The following is a 22,732-nucleotide window of genomic DNA, read 5'->3' as shown; positions in this document are numbered from 1 at the left end:
CCTCCTGTTACCATCCGGTCTAGACGCACAGTTCGGGGCCCCTACCCGAGATCCGCCGGTTTTGACACCGACACTCGCCATGAACAATTCGCTCCGCAACATCAAACTTGAAGCTTCTCTTTGCGTGGCCGCAAGAACCAAAAAAATTAGGAACCATCATTCTGGGAGAGTAACAACTTTTGCAGTTCAAGGCTTGTACTCCCTTTGTTCCATAGTATAAAAATGTTTTTTATACTAGTGTAGCATCAAAAACGTTCTTATATTATGAAACGGAGGGAGTAATAAACACTTTATTTTCTTCTTCACGAGTCAAATGTTTTGCCTTCGTTCCAAAAAATATATATGTGGCGTCAGGAAGAGGGGAATGAAGGGGGGAGAAGGAAAGAAAGGAAACGACCATCAATAGCGCGGAGAAATTTCGCACCGAAAGCGCGCAGCACACGCAAAGCGAGCAAAAGGCCGAAACCCCCCACCCAAACCTCCAAACGTTGGCGGTCCGGCGCTGGCTGTCGCCGTCGCCGCCCTTCTCGCCGATGACCTCCGTCGTCGCGTAGCCGGGCGCAAGGAAACGAAAACCCCCTGACGGCGTCGCCCCAAGCGGCTGGCGGTCGAGGAGACCTTTTCCGCTCGCCCTCCCTCACTCCCTCGTGGCGGTCGTATCCGCCCCCGAATATGCCTCTCCCTTTTGGCGCCCCACCCCCTTTACTCTCGCCCCCCACGCACCCACCTCCGTCTCCGCCCTCGTCTCTTCTGCTGCTTCCGCTTTCTCTTTCCCCCTTCCCCTCGCCGACCCAACCGAACAAGAAAAGCAAGCGAGAAGCCGCATCCGCATCCGCTGCCTCGCTTCCTCCCCCGCCCCTCCTCGCCCGGGATTCATGGAGCTGCTGTTCGAGCTGCTCCTCACGGCGGCGGCCACCCTCCTCGTTGCCGTCCTGCTCGCCAAGCTCTTCTCCGGGGCCAATGATCCCCCCCGCCGCGATCGCGCTGACGTGATCGCGGAGGAAAAAGCGGAGGAGGAGAGGACCGTCGAGGCCAACGAGGTGGGAGCGTGGGCGGATGTGGCGGCGGCTCCGGCTCTCGCCGAGGGGTGGGTCGAGGTGGAGAAGGCCCCCGCGGCCGTCGCGGAGGGGATGACCGAGTGGGTGGCCGCGGAAGAAGAGGGGGTTCCGGCGACGCTTCTTGCTCCGGAGCTGTTCCTTGGCACCGTGTCGCGGGAGCAGAAGGAGGAGGGTGAAGTTGGCAAGAAGCACTGCGATTTGACCGCCGCCGCGGAGGCGGCTGTCGAAGTGAAGCCGCGGGATTCGGGCGATGAGGCTGCTCCCAGAGAGGTTCTTGGCGTGGAGTTGGAGGAAGAGACAACCCAGCAGCGGAATGATCTGGGCGCTGAAGTTGCCCCGAGTGAAGTCCCTGATGCGGGCTTGCTGAAGCAGGAAGTTCATGCCATGGAAGCTGTTGAAGTGAAGCAGCTCCATCTGGATGTGGGGGCTGCTCCTGCAGAAGTTATTGATGCAGGACCGGAGGAGAGGGAGGAGGGAGCGCAAGCTGCTGAAGTGATTCAGCGTGAACTGGCTCCCGAGACTATACCCTCGGATGTTCTTGACGTTATACCTGGGAAGCAGGAGGAGCAAGTCATTGAAGCGAGTCAGCACGAATTGCCTCTCGTTGTGGCTCCAAGAGTGATTCCCGACGCCGCAGCAAAGGATGAGGAAATGAAAGAACAATCTGTGGAAGAAGTTGTTGTTCCACAGGAAGAAGTTCACAGTAAGGAGGAAGCTCAATGTGAGGCCGGCAGGGATGATCAGCATGAAGAACTGGTCCCTAAGGACGAGCCGGCTCTTAAGAAATCGGATGATCTAAGTGTCAGCCAAGAAGACAGCCCTAATGACAAAGTGGATGTTCAGTTACCCGAGAAGGATACCACATTGCTAGGGATGCCGGAAGACGAGGCTAGAGCGAGCATGGAGTTTGAAGAGTGGGAAGGGATTGAGAGAAGTGAAGTGGAGAAGAGATTTGGTGCAGCAGCGGCATTTGCAGCTAGTGACACTGGGGCGGCTGCTCTGTCGAAGCTGAATACCGATGTGCAGCTGCAGCTGCAGGGACTTCTCAAGGTTGCAGTTGATGGTCCCTGTTATGACGCTGCACAACCCCTTACACTGAGACCTTCTTCTCGTGCAAAATGGTTTGTGTTTTTATCTCTCTTTGATACTCTGGTTCCACTTATCTTTCTTATGATGCAGCAAGTCATACGTATTAGTCAATGATACTTTTACAAAACACGCTTGAGTACCCAACCCCCTGCCAATGGTAATAACATTGGACCATTTCTATATTTCTTCAAGGAATGTGGGGTGTACTAAATCTCAGTAAGGAAGAAATAACATGAATAACTGAATTGTTTTGTGCTTGGCTGTTCCAAGTTAGCAAAAGACCAAAATGGTAGCTACACCATAATGGCAATCAAATTTATCTGGTACCTTGCCTATTACTTCTAATGGGGACTATGATTAAAAGCTAGCTTAAAAGTCGTGCACTGAAACCAGGTAACTAACTTCGTAGTGTGTAAGGATGTCTCCTGCTACATTGATCTGTCAATGCATAAAGCTGAAATAACATGGACAATTGAATTGTTTGGTGCTTGGCTGTTGCAAGTTGGCAGAAGACCAAAAAGGTAGCTATACCATAATGGCAATCAAATATATCTGGTACCGTGTCTATTACTTCTAATGGGGAAACATGGTGCACTTAAACCAAGTGATTTAATGTGTAGTGTGTAAGGATGTCTCTCCTATAGTGTTCTTTCGTCAATGGATAAGGCTGCATGATTTACAGGAATCTTTTTGAGTTTTTTGACTAAGCTATACATGAACAGATGAACCTGGCATTATTTGACAGAGTGCAATTTAATCATTAATAGAAGCAGACGAAACACTATCTTTATGTATATGCACAACATGAATCAAGCATTGCAACCAAAGCATATGTATCAAGATACATGTAGTGTCATCATAGTCGATATATGATCATTAATTGCCTCAAAGGCTTTGTAGCTAATTCTGAGAGGATTCTTGTCTGTTATTAGGAAGTCAAGAAACCAAAAATGGGCATGATGAAACTAATAGAAGCAGTTCTCAGGATAAATTTTGCAGCTAGGTTGACATTGTTGAAATGTTCTGAATAAATTGCTAAAACTTTAACATCGTACACATAACACATTTAAGTAATATGTTGGCATATAAATTGTTTGTTATATCTCTATAGACCTCATCAGTTAGAAACCATTTGAAATTTGAAATGATGGACTGGCAGGCGGGTCTCACCTGTCAGTGTACCCATCTATCTTCTCCACCTTTCCTGGAATTGGCACGTAACAAAAGGATTATAGCCCTTACCTGCAAAGTGGAGGAAATCCCACTAGAGATACCACGCGTGTTTTCAAATTTTTGCAACAAAAGATATGCTTAATAAAAAAACGATTTAACCACCTTTTAGTTTGGGACCACGTACGAAATAGTAAATCTTGTGCCATTATGACAAGTACTGTTGGGCTTTGCGTAAACTCAATATTATAGGTTGGTCTGGTGCAATTTCCTCTGTAAACTGAATTGACAATTCTACAACAAGTGATTTACCTTCTGTCGATCTGTTCTCTAATTTGGCATAATTGACAGCAAGTAGGCACTGGACAACCTCTCTTGCCTAAGTTTTTTGGGGGTAAGGTACAGCTGTAGCAAAGAATTTTAATGTATACCTTGTAGATTCTTGTGCAAATTTAGCTGGTGGCCCTGTGATCATATCTTCAGAATGGTGTCATAACATGAGAAGCCTGTCTGCAAACATGCATATCTTATGTTTAAACCTAGAGTGTACTGTTGTGATTTAGTCCATTTCAATGGGAAGATACCTGTCCTTACCTGTTAACGCGGCACAAACACCCTGTTTTGGAGCTGCAAATACTGCCTGAGATCCTAAGTTCTGAACCCAGCTGTGATGATATCCTAGGTCGTTGTTATCCATGAGTGTTTTTCCTTTTCTTTTTCACTTTGAAGAGCTATCTGGTAGAGCATTAGTTGAGAGATGTTGTATCCTGATAGTCATTATCTTATGAGTTGCGAGCAATAAACCGTATACTGCAGAGTGATATTCTTGTAATGCAAGCATATGCTTTAAAATGTGAGAAAAGAAGCTGGTAGATTTGTCTTTAGAGTCTTGTTGGCCAAATCTATAAGCCTTATATATTGATTAATTAAACAGACCACTGCCAACCAGTGGTGGTACACATCTAACAACCAAACTTACCTGTTTTGGAACGAGAAGGTTTCATAGATGTTAAGATATGGAATGCTGGTCAAAAGTGTACTACTGAAATGTTGACGTACTAACACACACCTAACTGATATACATGACATGACATGGTCATGGCAGATATCTTGCAGCTATTTCTGATGTGTGATCTGTCAATCATATTTATTTACAAAGAACTGATGCTGGAGTTGTACTTGCAACAATTATGAATGTGCTACATACATGTATTTTATTTCCAATAATTCTGTTGAATGTGTCAAAGTACTTGGAAAGTATGAGTAAGAAAATGACATGAGGAAAATACGCACACGAAATCCAATAAGAGATATACAATCTTGTACTGATTTTGACTTGACAATCATTCTACAATTTTAGACTTCTAGTGTTGAGTGTGGAACACCTTAAAGAAAAAATGGTTAGACATCTATTGGTGTGATTATTTGACAATGATGTGCTACCAGTTGCTGGTAATAAATTTTATACTTCTGTATTCTGAGGGGTTCTGTGTAGGTGCACCATGCTTAGCTGGTAACAGCCACTCGTTGTTCTGTCAGGGTCTCTTGGCAAAAGTTAGGAAACATGCATCCTGAGATTGCTATGGAAAAATACATGAATCTTCTGTCAGAATTTATTCCTGGATGGATGGGAGATGCAACCTCGGTAAGCTTTTCTTTTGTTAAAATGTATAACTTAGTTTTACCGCAACGTAATTTTTTTGCTTCTTTGTTCAGTTTAAACTAGATAACAGAGCTAATGATTTATGAATATCATAATATAGAGCACAGAGAAACACAAAGTTGATGTTGATTCTGAAGGGGCCCTTTTAACAATGACTACTCATACAAGCGACCCACAGATCAATCAAGGGTAATTTACTAATTACTGAATTGTGGACTTGTGGAGCGTAGCAAAATGACAACAGGGTTACATATCGGTGTTGTATTTGCCATTGGACTGGTATGTATTGGTGCTGGTACAGGAATATTTCGGTGAAATTTCCAGCACTGTAGTTGTACCAGTTGTTTCCAATGGCAGTACGCACAACGATCTGGTATGGTAACCCTGTTTTATGACTTCTATCAATTGATTATGACCCTGACTTGCTGGTGTCGATGAATTTCTTGACAGGAATGAAGGTAGTGCTAGCATAGATGAAGGTCCACTAACAAGTCCTCCTAACCCAGAAATAGGTACATGCTTCACATATATTTTCCATTGGCTTACTCACTCCTAGGAAATAAAATAAGCTGCAGTGATGTTAAATTTTCCGACAGCTGTTTGTAGCAATATGTATTTCTGGCTGTTGATTCTAAATTCATCATAACCCTAACCAACCCAAGTAGCTGAATTTGAACCTTTCATTTGCCAATCAGTTTGATTTTCTGTCTGCGCACTTGATTATGGTTTATCAATCAAGTCCACCCTGTAAATTTTCAGGGCAGAGCTCTGACGTCCCTGCCGAATGAACGTAACGGTCATCATCGAGTATTTCTTGCATCGGTGATATCAGCGCATTGCTGAGATCGCTGCTGATGCCTTCCTCATAAGATTAGGTTTGTACAGTGTTTGTGGTTGTGCTAATATTAGTGCTGTAATGGGTGTTGGTACGTGTAATGTATATGACTGTATATATATCCCACAACGACCGCCTGCCGCCTGTGTATCGGCCAGTATCAACCTTATCGCCAGGTTTAGTCTGTGTAACCGTATCTATGGTAACCGGTAATTGTATGCCATCTCGCTGTTTGGGACGAGAAATTAAGTGGTTGAAGAAAAAACCCTACCAGTCTCGCACTGAAATCATCTTATCGCCAGGTTTAGTCTGTGTAACAGTATCTGTGGTAAGCGGTAATTGTATGCCATCTCGCTGTTTGGGACGAGGAATTAAGTGGTTGAAGAAAAAACCCTACCAGTCTCGCACTGGAATCATCTCATTTGTAGGACATGCATGCTTTTCTCCATGACTTTCAGAGAATGGCGTTTTGCTCCCGCGTGAATAGTAAACAAAAAATATACTAAATGTTTTAAAAAATTCTGATTTTTTTTATAGGTGTTTGTGTTAGTGTCGCAAGCATCCTTGAAATTTTTTATGCGAAACGGAGCAATGGTGTCTTGCTGGTGAAAAAAACAAATTTAGAGTGACAGGCCAAAAATGTTTAATATTTTTGCCTATAAATTTGTATGTAGCATTTGAATGTGACAAAGAAAACCTAGAATTTTTGTTGAACTTTTTTGATATTTCAAAAAATATTTTCGAGCGCGGGAGCGCGTGCTCTGGGGAGGAGCACCAACGGATTTCCGATGACTTTCACCCTTTCTTGAGTTGGAATTCTCCCCATGACTTTCACCTTATCTTCTTCAGTTGGACAGTTCAGTTCCTTGTGTGGTAGATAACGATGCTGCGGCCTGCGGGTTATGTGTCGTGGTCGTGGCGTTCCATCATTTTCCGAAGCGGAATGGGCTCCCGCATGTCCACCAAGGTCCCGAGGGCGTTGGCCGCACCTGCACGCCTAGACCAGAGGGTTGGATTTTTGCGCCTTCCGACGGAGAAGTGGCCAGATTGCAAGGACCAACGATGGCCCTTGATGGATCACGTGAACCCATATCTCTCTCCGGAATAAATGCCTGACACGGACCGTGCGCTTGACATGGCTCGCGACAGCCTTACCTTGGGACAGACAGAAGGACCGCGCGAATCGGCGTGGCCAACCGGAGCTTCGACACGTCGAGGGAACACGCATGTACCACACTCTGCAGCACGCTGGCCGTATGCCGCTTGCCGCAGCACCAAAGGATCCATGCGAGTCACATGACCCACAGGACGAGGGCCAAGGGAAAGGAGCCCACCGCGGCACGGCGAGTCAAGCGCGCCCCGTGGCCTCGTCCGGCCGATGCGCGCCCGTGAACCCGCCGCGCCGAACAAGGCCGGCGCAGTGCCAGAACGGACAGGCGCGCCGCGACCCGGCAACCGCCAAGCCGGGGGAGCTACCAGTACAGGGCACGGACGGGCTCATCGAGAGGCGGTGGACAGACCACGCAGATTATGCCAAGGGTTGCGCTTCTCCTTTCGCTTGTGGTGGCGCCCGGTCGGGCTACTTTTGCGCGCGCGCCGCGCATGCGAGCGCCCCACTCCGTGGCGTGTGCACGGCCGTGGCGGCAGAAACCGCGAGGATAGCGCTGGCGAGTAGATGGATCATGGATGGATGAACAGTGCTCGTGTCCGTGGCATGTACAGTAGTTTTGGGCGATGGGTGTCGTAGCGTGCGTTCGTTCGTGCGTGCATGGATGCATGCTTCGGGCTCTCCTTTTTGGCAAGCCACTCCGGAAAGCGCGACAATAATTTCGGCTCGCAGGGAAACTCGGGCATTATTCGGTCCGTCGATCGAGTTTCGGTCTACCAACCGGTGTGAGGCGTGCGGTGCTTTTGGACTTTGGACCATTTCTTCGTGTGGAACAGCTAGCTGGGCTGCCTGGGTTCAAATCCTCCCTTGTTTGTTTTTCTACGTTTCTTTTGGTGAAGATTTTTTTTAGGGTCTTTTGGTGAAGATAGTGTGAAAGATTCTCGCGTAACACAAGGATCAATCACGGATGCACCACAGGCAAAGCCACTGGTAGTACTAGCTGAATAAGCTAAAGGTTGTACTGTATTTCTGTCCGGCAGGTACAAGTACAAGTTCAAGTATTGCATTGCCAAGTGCATCTTCATGACTATCAACATGACACCATCATTTGGAAGCTTACCACCTCGGATCACTATTTGGCGGCCTCGGCATACAAAGGATCAGTTTCACGGCATCATGGCAACTATGCCAAAGGGCTAAAACAATTTTTTTTTGCATGAAAAAACTTTCGGTCTATTCATCTTCAATCATGGGAGTACAAAGAACACCAGAGGTAATAAAATTACAATCAGGTCCGTGAACTACCTAGCGACAACAAGCACTTTTCTTTTGGAGAAACACTATTATTATGGGGCTGTACACGTGGTAGAAAAATTACGCCAATCCCCGTATCGCAACGACCCAACTGCAAGAGCGGAGCTCTACCAACTGAGCTGGGCAAAGCAAGAGTTTATTGTAAAAAAATGGAAAAGATACTACCAAACGAAGTCTATTTTAATGAAAACTCTAATGATCCTAAATTTTATGGAGCGAGCCGAAGATGCGCCGCCGTCATCATCCCTCCCTCGCTGGACTCGCACAAACTTTATTGTAGTAGACAGCCGTGTAGTTGTTGTGCTAAGGCCTCGTAAGACCAGTGCATCAGAGCAGCAACCATCGCCGATGAAGAAAGCCGTAGATTGAAAGCATCAAACCTGTAAACACCCAAACCAAGATGAATGCTCGATGATTCATTCTGGGTCAATAAAGTCTACCCTTTGTAAAAAAGAAGAAGACCGGATCCAAACGGATCCACCGAAGACCATCACCGGCCGAATCCCGTGAGATCCGACGGAGACACACCTCCACGCGCCCCCGACGACGCTAGACACATTATTGGGACGTGGATAGAACGTGGAAGACAATATTTGAAGGAAATTTGCCCTAGAGGCAATAATAAAGTTATTATTTATTTTCTTATATCATGATAAATGTTTATTATTCATGCTAGAACTGTATTAATCAGAAACTTAGTACATGTGTGAATACATAGACAAACGAAGTGTTCCTAGTATACCTGTACTTGACCAGCTCATTAATCAAAGATGCATGGTTAAGTTTCCTAGCCATGGACATGTGTTTTCATTTGATGAACGGGATCACGTCATTAGAGAATGATGTGATGGACTAGACCCATCCATTAGCTTAGCACTATGATCGTTTAGTTTATCGCTATTACTTTCTTCATGACTTATACATGTTCCTATGACTATGAGATTATGCAACTCCCGAATACCGGAGGAACACTTAGTGTGCTATCAAACATCATAACGTAACTGGGTGATTATAAAGATGCTCTACAGATGTCTCAGATGGTGTTTGTTGAGTTGGCATAGATCGATATTAGGATTTGTCACTCCGATTGTCGGAGAGGTATCTCAGGGCCCTCTCGGTAATGCACATCACTATAAGCCTTGCAAGCAATGTGACTAATGAGTTAGTTGCGGGACGATGCATTACGGAACGAGTAAAGAGACTTGCCGGTAACGAGATTGAACTAGGTATGAGGATACCGGCGATCGAATCTCGGGCATGTAACATACCGATGACAAAGGGAACAACGTATGTTGTTATGCGGTTTGACCGATAAAGATCTTCGTAGAATATGTAGGAGCCGATATGAGCATCCAGGTTCCGCTATTGGTTATTGACTAGAGATGTGTCTCGGTCATGTCTACATAGTTCTCGAACCCGTAGGGTCCGCACGCTTAACGTTTGATGGTGATTTGTATTATGAGTTATGTGATTTGATGTACCGAAGGCTGTTCGGAGTCCCGGATGAGATCACATACATGATGTGGAGTCTCGAAATGGCCGAGACGTAAAGATCGATATATTGGAAGTCTATATTCGGACATCGGAAAGGTATCGAGTGATTCGGGTATTTTTCGGAGTACCGGCGAGTTACGGGAATTTGCCGGAGGAAGTAGTGGGCCTTAATTGGCCATACGGGAAAGGAGAGAAGGGCCTCAAGGGGTGGCCGCGTGCCCCCCCCATGGGCTGGTCCGAATTAGACAAGGGAGGGGGCGGCGCCCCCCTCTTTCCTTCTCCCTCTCCTCTCCTTCCTTCTTCTCCTACATGGACTAGGAAAGGGGGAAACCTACTCCTACCAGGAGTAGGAATCCCCCCTTTGGGCGTGCCCCTTGAGGCCGGCCCTCCTCCTCCTCCCCTCCTTTATATACGGGAGAGGGGGGCACCCCATAGACACATAAGTTGATTTCTTAGCCGTGTGCGGTGCTCCCCTCCACTGATTTCCACCTCGGTCATATTGTCGTAGTGCTTAGGTGAAGCCCTGCGTTGGTAACTTCATCATCACTGTCACCACGTCGTCGTGCTGACGAAACTCTCCCTCGGCCTCAGCTGGATCTAGAGTTTGAGGGACGTCACCGAGCTGAACGTGTGCAGATCGCGGAGGTGCCGTGCGTTCGGTACTTGATCGGTTGGATCGTGAAGACGTTCAACTACATCAACTGTGTTACTAAACGCTTCCGCCTCGGTCTACAAGGGTACGTAGACACACTCTCCACGCTCGTTGCTATGCATCTCCTAGATAGATCTTGCGTGATCGTAGGATTTTTTTTTGAAATACTGCGTTCCCCAACAGTGGCATCCGAGTCAGGTCTATGCGTAGATGTTAGATGCACGAGTAGAACACAAAGGAGTTGTGGGCGTGGGTATATACATATTTCTTGCCGTCACTAGTTGTCTTTTGATTCGGCGGTATTGTTGGATGAAGCGGTCCGGACCGACATTACATGACCGCGTTCATGAGACTGGTTCTACCGACGTGCTTTGCACACATGTGGCTGGCGGGTGTCAGTTTCTCCAACTTTAGTTGAATCGGATTCAATGAACAGGGTTCTTTCTGAAGATCAAAAAGCAATCACTATACCGCATTGTGGTTTTTGATGCGTAGGTAAGAACGGTTCTTGCTAAGCCCGTAGCAGCCACGTAAAACTTGCAACAACAAAGTAGAGGACGTCTAACTTGTTTTTGAAGGGCATGTTGTGATGTGATATGGTCAAGACGTGATTATATAAATTGTTGCATGAGATGATCATGTTTTGTAACACAGTTATCGGCAACTGGCAGGAGCCATATGGTTGTCGCTTTATTGTATGAAATGCAATCGCCATGTAATTGCTTTACTTTATCACTAAGCGGTAGCGATAGTGGTAGAAGCAATAGTTGGCGAGACGACAATGATTCTTCAATGGAGATCAAGGTGTCAAGCCGGTGACGATGGTGATCATGACGGTGCTTTGGAGATGGAGATCAAAGGCACAAGATGATGATGGCCATATCATATCACTTATATTGATTGCATTTAATGTTTATCCTTTATGCATCTTATTTTGCTTAGTACGGCGGTAGCGATATAAGATGATCTCTCACTAAATTTCAAGGTACAAGTGTTCTCCCTGGGTATGCACCGTTGTGATAGTTCGTCGTGCCGAGACACCACATGATGATCGGGTGATATAAGCTCTATGTTCACATACAACGGGTGCAAGCCAGTTTTGCACACGCAGAATACTCAGGTTAAACTTGACGAGCCTAGCATATTGAAAGGATCGAGAAGAGGTGTCTAGAGGGGGGGTGATTAGACACTAAGTGCCAAAAGTTATAGTTTTTAATATTCTTAAGTTTAAGTGGAGTTTAAGCACAAGTTTAACAAACACAATACATATCAAGCAAGCATGCAATGAGTATATGAGCAGCGGAAAGTAAAGCATGCAACTTGCAAGAATGTAAAGAGAAGGGTTTGGAGTATTCAAACGCAATTGGAGACACGGATGTTTTTGTCGTGGTTCCGATAGGTGGTGCTATCGTACATCCACGTTGATGGAGACTTCAACCCACGGAGGGTAACGGTTGCGCGAGTCCACGGAGGGCTCCACCCACGAAGGGTCCACGAAGAAGCAACCTTGTCTATTCCATCACGGCCGTCGCCCATGAAGGACTTGCCTCACTAGCGGTAGATCTTCACGAAGTAGGCGACCTCCTAGCCCTTACAAACTCCTTGGTTCAACTCCACAATCTTGTTGGAGGCTCCCAAGTGACACCTAGCCAATCTAGGAGACACCACTCTCCAAGAAGTAACAAATGGTGTGTTGATGATGAACTCCTTGCTCTTGTGCTTCAAATGATAGTCTCCCCAACACTCAACTCTCTCTCACAGGATTTGGATTTGGTGGAAAGAAGATTTGAGTGGAAAGCAACTTGGGGAAGGCTAGAGATCAAGATTCATATGGTTGGAATGGAATATCTTGACCTCAACACAAGTGTAGGTGGTTCTCTCTCAGAAAATGTGTATTGGAAATGTAGGTATGTTCTGATGGCTTTCTCCATGAATGAAGAGTGGGTGGAGGGGTATATATAGCCTCCACACAAAATCTAACCGTTACACACAATTTGCCAAACTCGGTGGGACTGAATGGTTAAACTCGGTCGGACCGATTCAGCAAACCTAGTGACCGTTAGGATTTTCGGTGGGACTGAGATGCAACTCGGTAGGACCGATATGGTTAGGGTTAGGGCATAACGTAATCTCGGTGTGACCGATTACACAAACTCGGTGGGACCGATTACACAAACTCGGTGGGACCGATTTTGGTAATAAGCTAACCAGAGAGTTGATCAGGCAAACTCGGTGAGACCGCTTACACAAACTCGGTGGGACCGATTTTGGTAATAAGCTAACCAGAGGGTTTGCATTGTAATCTTGGTAGTATCGATTGCTCAAACTCGGTGAGACCAATTTTGGTAATGGACATACACAGAGAGATTACAATCCCATCTCGGTGAGACCGATTTGCTAGGGTTTGTGGCAGTGGCTATGACATCTGAAACTCGGTGGCGCCGGATAGATAGAATCGGTGGGGCCGAGTTTGACTTTTGGTTTAGGTCATATGTGGATGTGGGAAGGTAGTTGAGGGTTTTGGAGCATATCACTAAGCACTTTGAGCAAGCAAGCCATTAAGCAACACCTCATCCCCTCTTGATAGTATTGGCTTTTCCTATAGACTCAATGTGATCTTGGATCACTAAAATAGAAAATGTAGAGTCTTGATCTTGAAGCTTGAGCCAATCCTTTGTCCTTAGCATCTTGAAGGGTTCCACATCCTCTAGTCCATGCCACTCCATTGTTGAACTTATCTGAAACATACTAGGTAAAAGTGTTAGTCCAACAAGAGATATGTTGACATTAATTACCAAAACCACTCAGGGAGCACTTGTGCTTTCAATCTCCTCCTTTTTGGTAATTGATGACAACATACATCAAAGCTTTAGATAAAGATATAGAGAATAGCAAGTAAAGCTTTGTAAAGACATGTAACATGCATAGGCTCCCCCTACATGTATGCAATCATGTGAATATTGAATATAGGAGCATGTGAATGCGTAAACATGACAGAGTAAGCAATGTGTTACATGTATCTTGGCTATATGCATCAGAGCAAATGATGTGAATGTGAGAAATGTACCTTCATTCTCATGAGTCCTTCTTGCAAACAATATGTACATCAGCAAGAACTTCTCATTCACATGATTGTGATGCATATACTTACCTTGTGGTCTTGAGTTGGCTTAGGATGGGATGAACCTGCGCAAACAAGGTTAAATAACACAGATACACCTACTAACCAGAGCAAGCAAGAGAAACCATAAGAGAACCAAGACTGGGATGACATGTAAAGTGAGTACTAAGTACCACATTGGATATAGACATGTCCCCAAAGGTAAAGATATCCAATAAAATCAGAGATTTCCTTCCCTTAGATGTCTTGCTCCTCCTGAATCTGCATGGGATATTGGGAGAAGATAGGGAACAGAAAATCAGAGCAACAAAAAAGGAAACAATAGAGCTTGAGCTAAAGCAAGCAACCAAACATGTCTTTCCCCTCTTAAAGACATGTGACATCTCTCCTCTTGAACACCAAGCATCTGGGGTCTTTGATGATATTACTTTCTCCTAGTTGAGAAACTCTCTCCCCCTAAGTATTCTATCTTTCTCCCCCTATAGGAAGGATTAAGCTTTGATGTGATCTCTCTCTCCCCCTTTGACATCAATTTCCAAGAAGGGCTCTTCTGGACATGTGATACAAATGGGTTGGTCCTCGAGTCACAGAGCAAAGCAGCATGTCTAATATGATGCTGGTAGAGGACAAGAATCATTGAGTGGAGCTGGAGCAAACAGAAATCAGGAATAAGTGGCAAGTTGGTTTTCCTATGGTGGAATCGGTGACTCCGAGTTGTGTGCTTCGGTTGCACCGAAAGATTTAGGTTGGGCCGAAGAGAACAAACCGGTGTGACCGAGTTCATTAGAGTGAAACCACTTGTCACCTCAGCTCACTAGACAAGTAAGATCTCACAAGGATATGCAAAGAATTTACTGAAAGATTTGCAATGAATTGGATGCAGAAAATGCAGAACAAAAAGGAAAGAAAAGAAACTAAAAGTTCTAGATGAAGGGAAACAAATATGCAAGAGACAAAAGCATGGAGAGACACACGAGAACTTCATCTAGAGATGGTCGGCGACAAAGTCACCTATGTTAGAGTATATTGACTTAGGAGTCAAGTGAGAGCACTTGATCATAGGTCATACTCATCATTTAAGCTCAAAATGGGGTTCCATTTTTCATTTAAGCCTTTTGATGTATTCACATCTTGTCGAGTTGCTTTGACTCATGACTTGGAGTAAAGCTTCTCTAAGATGGAATAACATACCTTGGGTGGTAGTGTTGATCTTGCTCATGTAGTTGAACTTGTGTGGGTTGCTCAAGGTTGATGTAGTTCATCAAGGGTTGGGAGCACCACTTGGAGTTTGAGTTCATCTACCTACATGGGTTAGCTTTGCAAGGAAGAGAACTTGTGTGTCCAAAATGACAATCATGAGACTCAACATAGAATTTGCCAAAGGATATGTTTGAATGGTTTCGTGCTTCCTTGTCTTCAACCACCATTGTGTAGAGACTTGGTGATGTAGAGATTGCTCAAGATGTGAGTGAGTTGCAATCTCATAGATTTAGATTCAACCAAGTACCTACACGGGTTAGATAACATGCAAGGTACAAATATATCCAAGACATATGAGAAATATCGAGGATTAGTCATAGGCTCATGCCCCGCATGTATCAAATGGAGTTCCTACTCCAAGTTTGAAGCATCAATGATGTTCAATTCACCTCTCAACCCGCAAAACACTTTCTCATCAAGTGGTTTAGTGAATATATCCGCCAATTGCTTATCGGTATGAACATGCTTAAGGTTAATGTCCCCTTTTGCAACATGATCTCGAATGAAATGATGACGAACTTCAATATGCTTAGTTCGAGAATGTTGCATGGGATTGTGAGCAATCTTAATAGCACTTTCATTGTCACATAGCAATGGAACATGTTTCACATATATCCCATAATCTTTAAGAGTTTGGGTCATCCAAAGTAATTGAGCACAACATGAACCAGCGGCAATTTATTCCGCTTCGGCGGTGGATAATGATACCGAGTTTTGTTTCTTGGAAGGCCAAGACACAAGAGATCTACCAAGGAATTGACAAGTACCCGAAGTGGATTTTCTACCAACCTTGTCTCCGGCATAGTCCGAATCGGAGTAGCCAACAAGATCAAAAGAGGACCTCTTAGGATACCAAATGCCAAAATTTGGTGTATGGATTAGGTATCTCACTATCCTTTTCACAGCCTTAAGATGACACTCTTTAGGAGTAGCTTGATATCATGCACACACTTAGCATAATATCGGGACGAGAGGCACATAGATATAACAATGAACCAATCATAGAGCGATAAACCTTTTGATCAACCGGTTCGCCATCTTTGGTCAAATCAAGATGTCCACTAGTAGGCATGGGTGTAGTCATACCTTTGCATTCTTGCATATTGAACTTCTTGAATAAGTCCTTGGTGTACTTCGTTTGAGAGACAAAGGTACCTTCCTTAGTTTGCTTGATTTGCAAACCGAGAAAGAATTTGAGTTCACTCATCATAGACATCTCAAACTTCTCCGACATTAGCTTTCCAAACTTCTCACTAAAATGAGGGTTAGTTGAACCAAATATGATATCATCAACATAAATTTGGCACACAAATAGTTCTCCTTTAACCCTTTTAGTAAAAAGAGTAGAATCAATTTTATCAATTTCAAAGCCTTTTTCAATAAGGAACTTGGTCAAGCATTTATACCATGCTCTAGGAGCTTGTTTAAGACCATAAAGGGCTTTGTGAAGTTTGTAAACATGATTAGGTTTCTTAGGATTGACGAAGCCGGGAGGTTGCTTAACATAAACTTCCTCCTCAATTTTGCCATTTAGAAAAGCACTTTTAATGTCCATTTGGTACAAGGTGATATCATGGTGATTAGCATAAGCAAGTAAGATGCGAATGGACTCAAGTCTAGCAACGGGAGCATATGTCTCACCATAGTCCATACCTTCAACTTGTGTGTAGCCTTGGGTGATGAGACATGCTTTGTTGCGAACCACTTGTCCATCTTAATCTTGCTTGTTGCGAAACACCCATTTGGTACCAATGATGTTGTGGTTGTTGTCGGGATTCTCGACCAATGTCCACACTTGATTTCTCTCAAAGTTGTGTAGCTCTTCATGCATAGCGTTTATCCAGTCCGGATCCTCCAATGCTTCTTCAACCTTCATAGGTTCAATGCTAGAGATGAATGAGTAATGTTCACAAAAGTTAGCTAAATGAGTTTTAGAGCGAGTGATTCTCCCGGTTTGGATATCATTGTAGATTTGCTCGACGGGATGATCCTTAGCAATTCTTGCTCGAACTCGTGAAAGCTTTTGCTTGGGTCGGGGTGGAACATCCTATTCATCTTGTGCTTCATCTTGGCCTTCTTCATTGTTGACGTTGCCGTTCTCTTGTCGTGGTGGAGAAGGAGGTTGTTGATGTTCATCTTGGTGTGCTTCCTTGTTTTCTTCATCTTGGTGTGTCCCACTTGTGGATGCTTCCGTATCAACTCTTGGTTCACCTTGTCGTGAGGTAGAAGCTTCCACTTGGACAGACGAGGTACTCTCCTTCACTTCCGTTGGACGAATCTTGCCAATGGACAAGTCTTGAATTGCTTCCAAAGGGTCTTTGTCTCCTATCAATTGGCAATTGCTCTACTTGCGAGCCATTAGATTCATCAAACTTCACATCTACCGTCTCTTCAACCTTTCGGGTGAAATTGTTGTAGACACGGTAAGTGTGAGATTTTGAGCCATAACCAAGTAGGAAACCTTCATGAGATTTAGGAGCAAATTTAGAACGATGATGCTTATCAAGAATGTAGCACTTTGAGCCGAATACTCGAAAGTATCCAACTTGGGGTTTGTTACCGGTGAGGAGCTCGTATGCCGTCTTGCCGAGTAGCTTGTGAAGATACAAGCGATTTGTTGCATGACAAGCTGTCTCAACCGCTTCCGCCCAAAAGTGCTTTGGCGTTTTGTACTCATCAAGCATCGTTCTTGCCATCTCGATAAGAGTCCGGTTCTTCCTTTCAACAACTCCATTTTGTTGAGGTGTGTACGTAGCCGAGAACTCGTGTGAAATCCCTTCTTCGTCAAGAAAGGTGTCCACATTTGCGTTCTTGAACTCCGTTCCGTTGTCGCTCCGAACCTTCTTGATCTTCACGTCAAACTAATTTTGGGCCTTCCTAGCAAAGTTTTTGAAGATCTTTTGGACCTACGATTTGTCATCAAGAAAGAACACCCACGTAAATCTTGAAAAATCATCAACTATGACTAGACCAAATGAGTTACCACCGAGACTCTTGTAGGCATTTGGACCAAAGAGATCCATGTGAAGTAGCTCGAGTGGTCTTCTTGTGGTCATGATGTTCTTCGCGCGGTGACTTCCTCCAACTTGTTTCCCTGCTTGACAAGCACTACCAAGTCTATCCTTGTGAAATATGATATCTTTTATTCCAAGGATATGATCACCTTTAATAAGCTTATCAAGATTTTGCATACCAACATGACCTAGTCTTCTATGCCACAACCAGCCTTTAGAAGATTTGGTAATTAAGCAAGTTCTAGGTTGAGCCTTTTTAGTGAAATCAACAATGTAAAGATCTCCTCTACGTATACCGGTAAAGACCATTTTATGATTGTCTCTACGAAACACTTGGCAATCTACTTCAGTGAATAAGACATTGAAACCGAAATCCGCGAGTCTAGAAACTGAAAGTAAATTGTATCCAAGGGATTCAACGAGCATGCCATTTTGTATGGAGCTATCATGTGAGATGGCCACCTTACCAAGGCCAACCACCTTACCCTTTGAATTATCACCAAAAGTGACATATTATCGAGGACCGTCGTTTTCAGCAAGCTCACGGAACATATCTTTATCTCCGGTCATATGATCAGTACATCCACTATCAAGGACCCATTCCTTTCCTCCAGCCATGTAGCCACGAAGATTTGCCATAAGACCAAAATGCCTCATTGCATCATCAAGATCATAGTCACTATCATCATCTTCATCATAGTATCCATGTTCAACATCATCTTGTGATTGATCAATTCCTAGAGAGGGTAATTCATTAGATAAATGATCATCACAATCGTTACCTTTATGAATTCTAATAGCTTCAGATATGATATTGCTAATGATTCCAACATTTACTTTAGCACACATGAGATTGGTAAGCTCAAATAGACAATCACCAAAGCTAGGATCACTAGAGTTCATCTTACTCAAGGCAATAGACTTATGGAGAATTTCGTCTACATTTTTCAAGGAATAATCTGGAAATCGTTCCTCAAGAAATCTCCATATGGTGTAGGCACACTTGAGAGTAGGCAAACATCTAATCAAGTTTCTAGGCAAGCCTCTAATGATGAGCTAAATAGTTCTAAGATTGCGAATCATGTCAATATCTTTATCTAGCGTAGGGTGCAAAGGATCAACATGAGGTGCACAAGGGCTAGTAATGTACTTGTTCAAATGATATTCATTAAAAATCTCAAGCATTTCATTTTTCCACTCATGAAAATACTCTCCATCAAGAATAGGCACTCTATGTCTAAGACTCCCGAAAGTAGACACATCCATCTTCCTCCAATGGTGTTTAAACCAAGTCAATGGAGACCAAAGCTCTGATACCAATTGAAAGGATCGAGAAGAGGTGTCTAGAGGGGGGTGATTAGGCACCAAGTGCCAAAAGTTGCAGTTTTTAATATTCTTAAGTTTAAGTGGAGTTTAAGCACAAGTTTAACAAACACAATACATATCAAGCAAGCATGCAATGAGTATATGAGCAGCGGAAAGTAAAGCATGCAACTTGCAAGAATGTAAAGAGAAGGGTTTGGAGTATTCAAACGCAATTGGAGACACGATGTTTTTGTCGTGGTTCCGATAGGTGGTGCTATCGTACATCCACGTTGATGGAGACTTCAACCCACAGAGGGTAACAGTTGCGCGAGTCCACGGAGGGCTCCACCCACGAAGGGTCCACGAAGAAGCAACCTTGTCTATTCCATCACGGCCGTCGCCCACGAAGGACTTGCCTCACTAGCGGTAGATCTTCACGAAGTAGGCGATCTCCTTGCCCTTACAAACTCCTTGGTTCAACTCCACAATCTTGTTGGAGGCTCCCAAGTGACACCTAGCCAATCTAGGAGACACCACTCTCCAAGAAGTAACAAATGGTGTGTTGATGATGAACTCCTTGCTCCTGTGCTTCAAATGATAGTCTCCCCAACACTCAACTCTCTCTCACATGATTTGGATTTGGTGGAAAGAAGATTTGAGTGGAAAGCAACTTGGGGAAGGCTAGAGATCAAGATTCATATGGTTGGAATGGAATATCTTGACCTCAACACAAGTGTAGGTGGTTCTCTCCCAGAAAATGTGTATTGGAAGTGTAGGTATGTTCTGATGGCTTTCTCCACGAATGAAGAGTGGGTGGAGGGGTATATATAGCCTCCACACAAAATCTAACCGTTACACACAATTTGCCAAACTCGGTGGGACCGAATGGTTAAACTCGGTCGGACCGATTCAACAAACCTAGTGACCGTTAGGATTTTCGGTGGGACTGAGATGCAACTCGGTAGGACCGATATGGTTAGGGTTAGGGCATAACGTAATCTCGGTGTGACCGATTACACAAACTCGGTGGGACCGATTTTGGTAATAAGCTAACCAGAGTGTTGGTCCGGCAAACTCGGTGAGACTGATTACACAAACTCGGTGGGACCGATTTTGATAATAAGCTAACCAGAGGGTTTGCATTGTAATCTCGGTAGTACCGATTGCTCAAACTCGGTGAGACCGATTTTGGTAATGGACATACACAGAGAGATTACAATCCCATCTTGGTGAGACCGATTTGCTAGGGTTTGTGGCAGTGGCTATGACATCTGAAACTCGGTGGCGCCGGATAGATAGAATCGGTGGGGCCGAGTTTGACTTTTGGTTTAGGTCATATGTGGATGTGGGAAGGTAGTTGAGGGTTTTGGAGCATATCACTAAGCACTTTGAGCAAGCAAGCCATTAAGAAACACCTCATCCCCTCTTGATAGTATTGGCTTTTCCTATAGACTCAATGTGATCTTGGATCACTAAAATAGAAAATGTAGAGTCTTGATCTTGAAGATTGAGCCAATACTTTGTCCTTAGCATCTTGAAGGGGTTCCACATCCTCTAGTCCATGCCACTCCATTGTTGAACTTATCTGAAACATACTAGGTAAAAGTGTTAGTCCAACAAGAGATATGTTGACATTAATTACGAAAACCACCCAGGGAGCACTTGTGCTTTCACATATGCAGATATGGCCTCGGAACACTAAGACCGAAAGGTCGAGCATGAATCATATAGTAGATATGATCAACATAGTGATGTTCACCATTAAAAACTACTCCATCTCACGTGATGATCGGACATGGTTTAGTTGATATGGATCACGTGATCACTTAGATGATTAGAGGGATGTCTATATAAGTGGGAGTTCTTAAGTAATATGATTAATTGAACTTAAATTTATCATAAACTTAGTCCTGATAGTATTTGCATATCTATGTTGTAGATCAATTGCTCGCGTATAGCTTCCCCGTTTTATTTATGATATGTTCCTAGAGAAAACTATGTTGAAAGATGTTAGTAGCAATGATGCGGACTAGCTCCGTGATCTGAGGATTATCCTCATTGCTGCACAGAATAATTATGTCCTTGATGCACCGCTAGGTGATGGACCTATTGCAGGAGCAGATGCAGACGTTATGAATGTTTGGCAAGCTCGGTATGATGACTACTTGATAGTTTAGTGCGCCATGCTTTACGGCTTAGAATTGGGATTTCAAAGACGTTTTGAACGCCACGGAGCATATAAGATGTTCCAAGAGCTGAAATTGGTATTTCAGACTCATGCCCGAGTCGAGAGGTATGAGACCTCTGACAAGTACTTTGCCTACAAGATGGAGGAGAATAGCTCAGCTAGTGAGCATGTGCTCAGAATGTCTGAATACTACAATCACTTGAATCAAGTGGGAGTTAATCTTCCACATAAGATAGTGATTGACAGAGTTCTCTAGTCACTATCACCAAGTTACTAGAACTTCATGATGAACTATAATATGCAAGGGATAACGAAAACGATTCCCTAGCTCTTCGCGATGCTGAAATTGGCAAAGGTAGAAATCAAGAAAAAAGCATCAAGTGTTGATGGTTGACAAGACCACTAGTTTCAAGCAAAAGGGCAAGGGAAAGAAAGGGAACTTCAAGAAGAATGGCAAGCAAGTTGCCACTCCCGTGAAGAAGCCCAAAGCTAGACCTGGGCATGAAACTGAGTGCTTCTACTGCAAAGGGAATGGTCACTGGAAGCGGAACTACCCCAAATACTTGGCGGATAAGAAGGATGGCAAAGTGAACAAAAGAATATTTGATATACATGTTATTGATGTGTACTAGTGTTCATAGTAACCCCAAGGTATTTGATACCGTTTCAGTTGCTAAGATTAGTAACTCAAAACAGGAGTTGCAAAATGAATAGAGACTAATTAAGGGCAAGGTGACGATGTGTGTTGGAAATGATTCCAAGGTTGATAAGATCACCATCGCACACTCCTTTTACCTTCGGGATTAGTGTTGAACCTAAATAAATGTTATTCGGTGTTTGCATTGAGCATGAATATGATTGGATCATGTTTATTGCAATACGGTTATTCATTTAATTCAAAGAATAATAGTCGTTCTTTTTATATGAATAAAATCTTCTATGTTCATACACTTAATATAAATGGTATATTGAATCTCGATCGTAGTGATACGCATATTCATAATATTGATGCCAAAAGATGCAAAGTTGATAATAATAGTGCAACATACTTGTGGCACTGTCGTTTAGGTCATATTGGTGTAAAGCGCATGAAGAAACTCCATGCGGATGGACTTTTGGAATCACTTGATTATGAATCATTTGTGGCTTGCGAACCATGCCTCATGGGCAAGATGACTAAGACTCCGTTCTCCGGAACAATGGAGCGAGCCACTGACTTATTGGAAATAATACATAGCGATGTATGCGGTCCGACGAGTGTTGAGGCTCGCGGCGGGTATCGTTATTTTCTGACCTTCATAGATGATTTGAGCAGATATGAGTATATCTACTTAATGAAACACAAGTGTGAAACGTTTGAAAAGTTCAAAGAATTTCAGAGTGAAGTGGAGAATCAGCGTAACAAGAAAATAAAGTTTCTACGATCTGATTGCGGAGACGAAATATTTGAATTACGAGTTT

The 22,732-nt window shown here is 43.9% G+C and overlaps 1 protein-coding gene across 1 annotated transcript; it reads left to right on the top strand.

Annotated features, from left to right (window-relative positions):
- Positions 1 to 723: 723 nt before the first annotated feature.
- On the top strand, positions 724 to 5,996 carry LOC125552300 (acyl-CoA-binding domain-containing protein 5-like). The gene is made up of 5 exons (XM_048715794.1): positions 724 to 2,179; positions 4,857 to 4,962; positions 5,081 to 5,169; positions 5,431 to 5,492; positions 5,740 to 5,996. Exons 1-5 carry the CDS (start codon positions 876 to 878, stop codon positions 5,766 to 5,768), a joined length of 1,590 nt encoding a protein of 529 aa, XP_048571751.1. The 5' UTR covers positions 724 to 875; the 3' UTR covers positions 5,769 to 5,996.
- The last annotated feature ends 16,736 nt before the right edge of the window (positions 5,997 to 22,732 follow it).

Source organism: Triticum urartu, chromosome 4 (genome assembly GCF_003073215.2).
Source record: "Triticum urartu cultivar G1812 chromosome 4, Tu2.1, whole genome shotgun sequence".
Taxonomy (NCBI): domain Eukaryota; kingdom Viridiplantae; phylum Streptophyta; class Magnoliopsida; order Poales; family Poaceae; genus Triticum; species Triticum urartu.
Note: the sequence above shows the minus strand (reverse complement) of the source record. Positions and strands in the feature narration are given on the sequence as shown.

Bases quoted from the DNA above. Each gene is read 5' to 3' on its own strand.
- LOC125552300 (XM_048715794.1), top strand. From the start codon at position 876: ATGGAGCTGCTGTTCGAGCTGCTCCTCACGGCGGCGGCCACCCTCCTC. The intron at 4,963-5,080 runs GTAAGCTTTTCT...ATCATAATATAG, and splicing joins GGATGGGAGATGCAACCTCG to AGCACAGAGAAACACAAAGT. The intron at 5,493-5,739 runs GTACATGCTTCA...GTAAATTTTCAG, and splicing joins TCCTCCTAACCCAGAAATAG to GGCAGAGCTCTGACGTCCCT.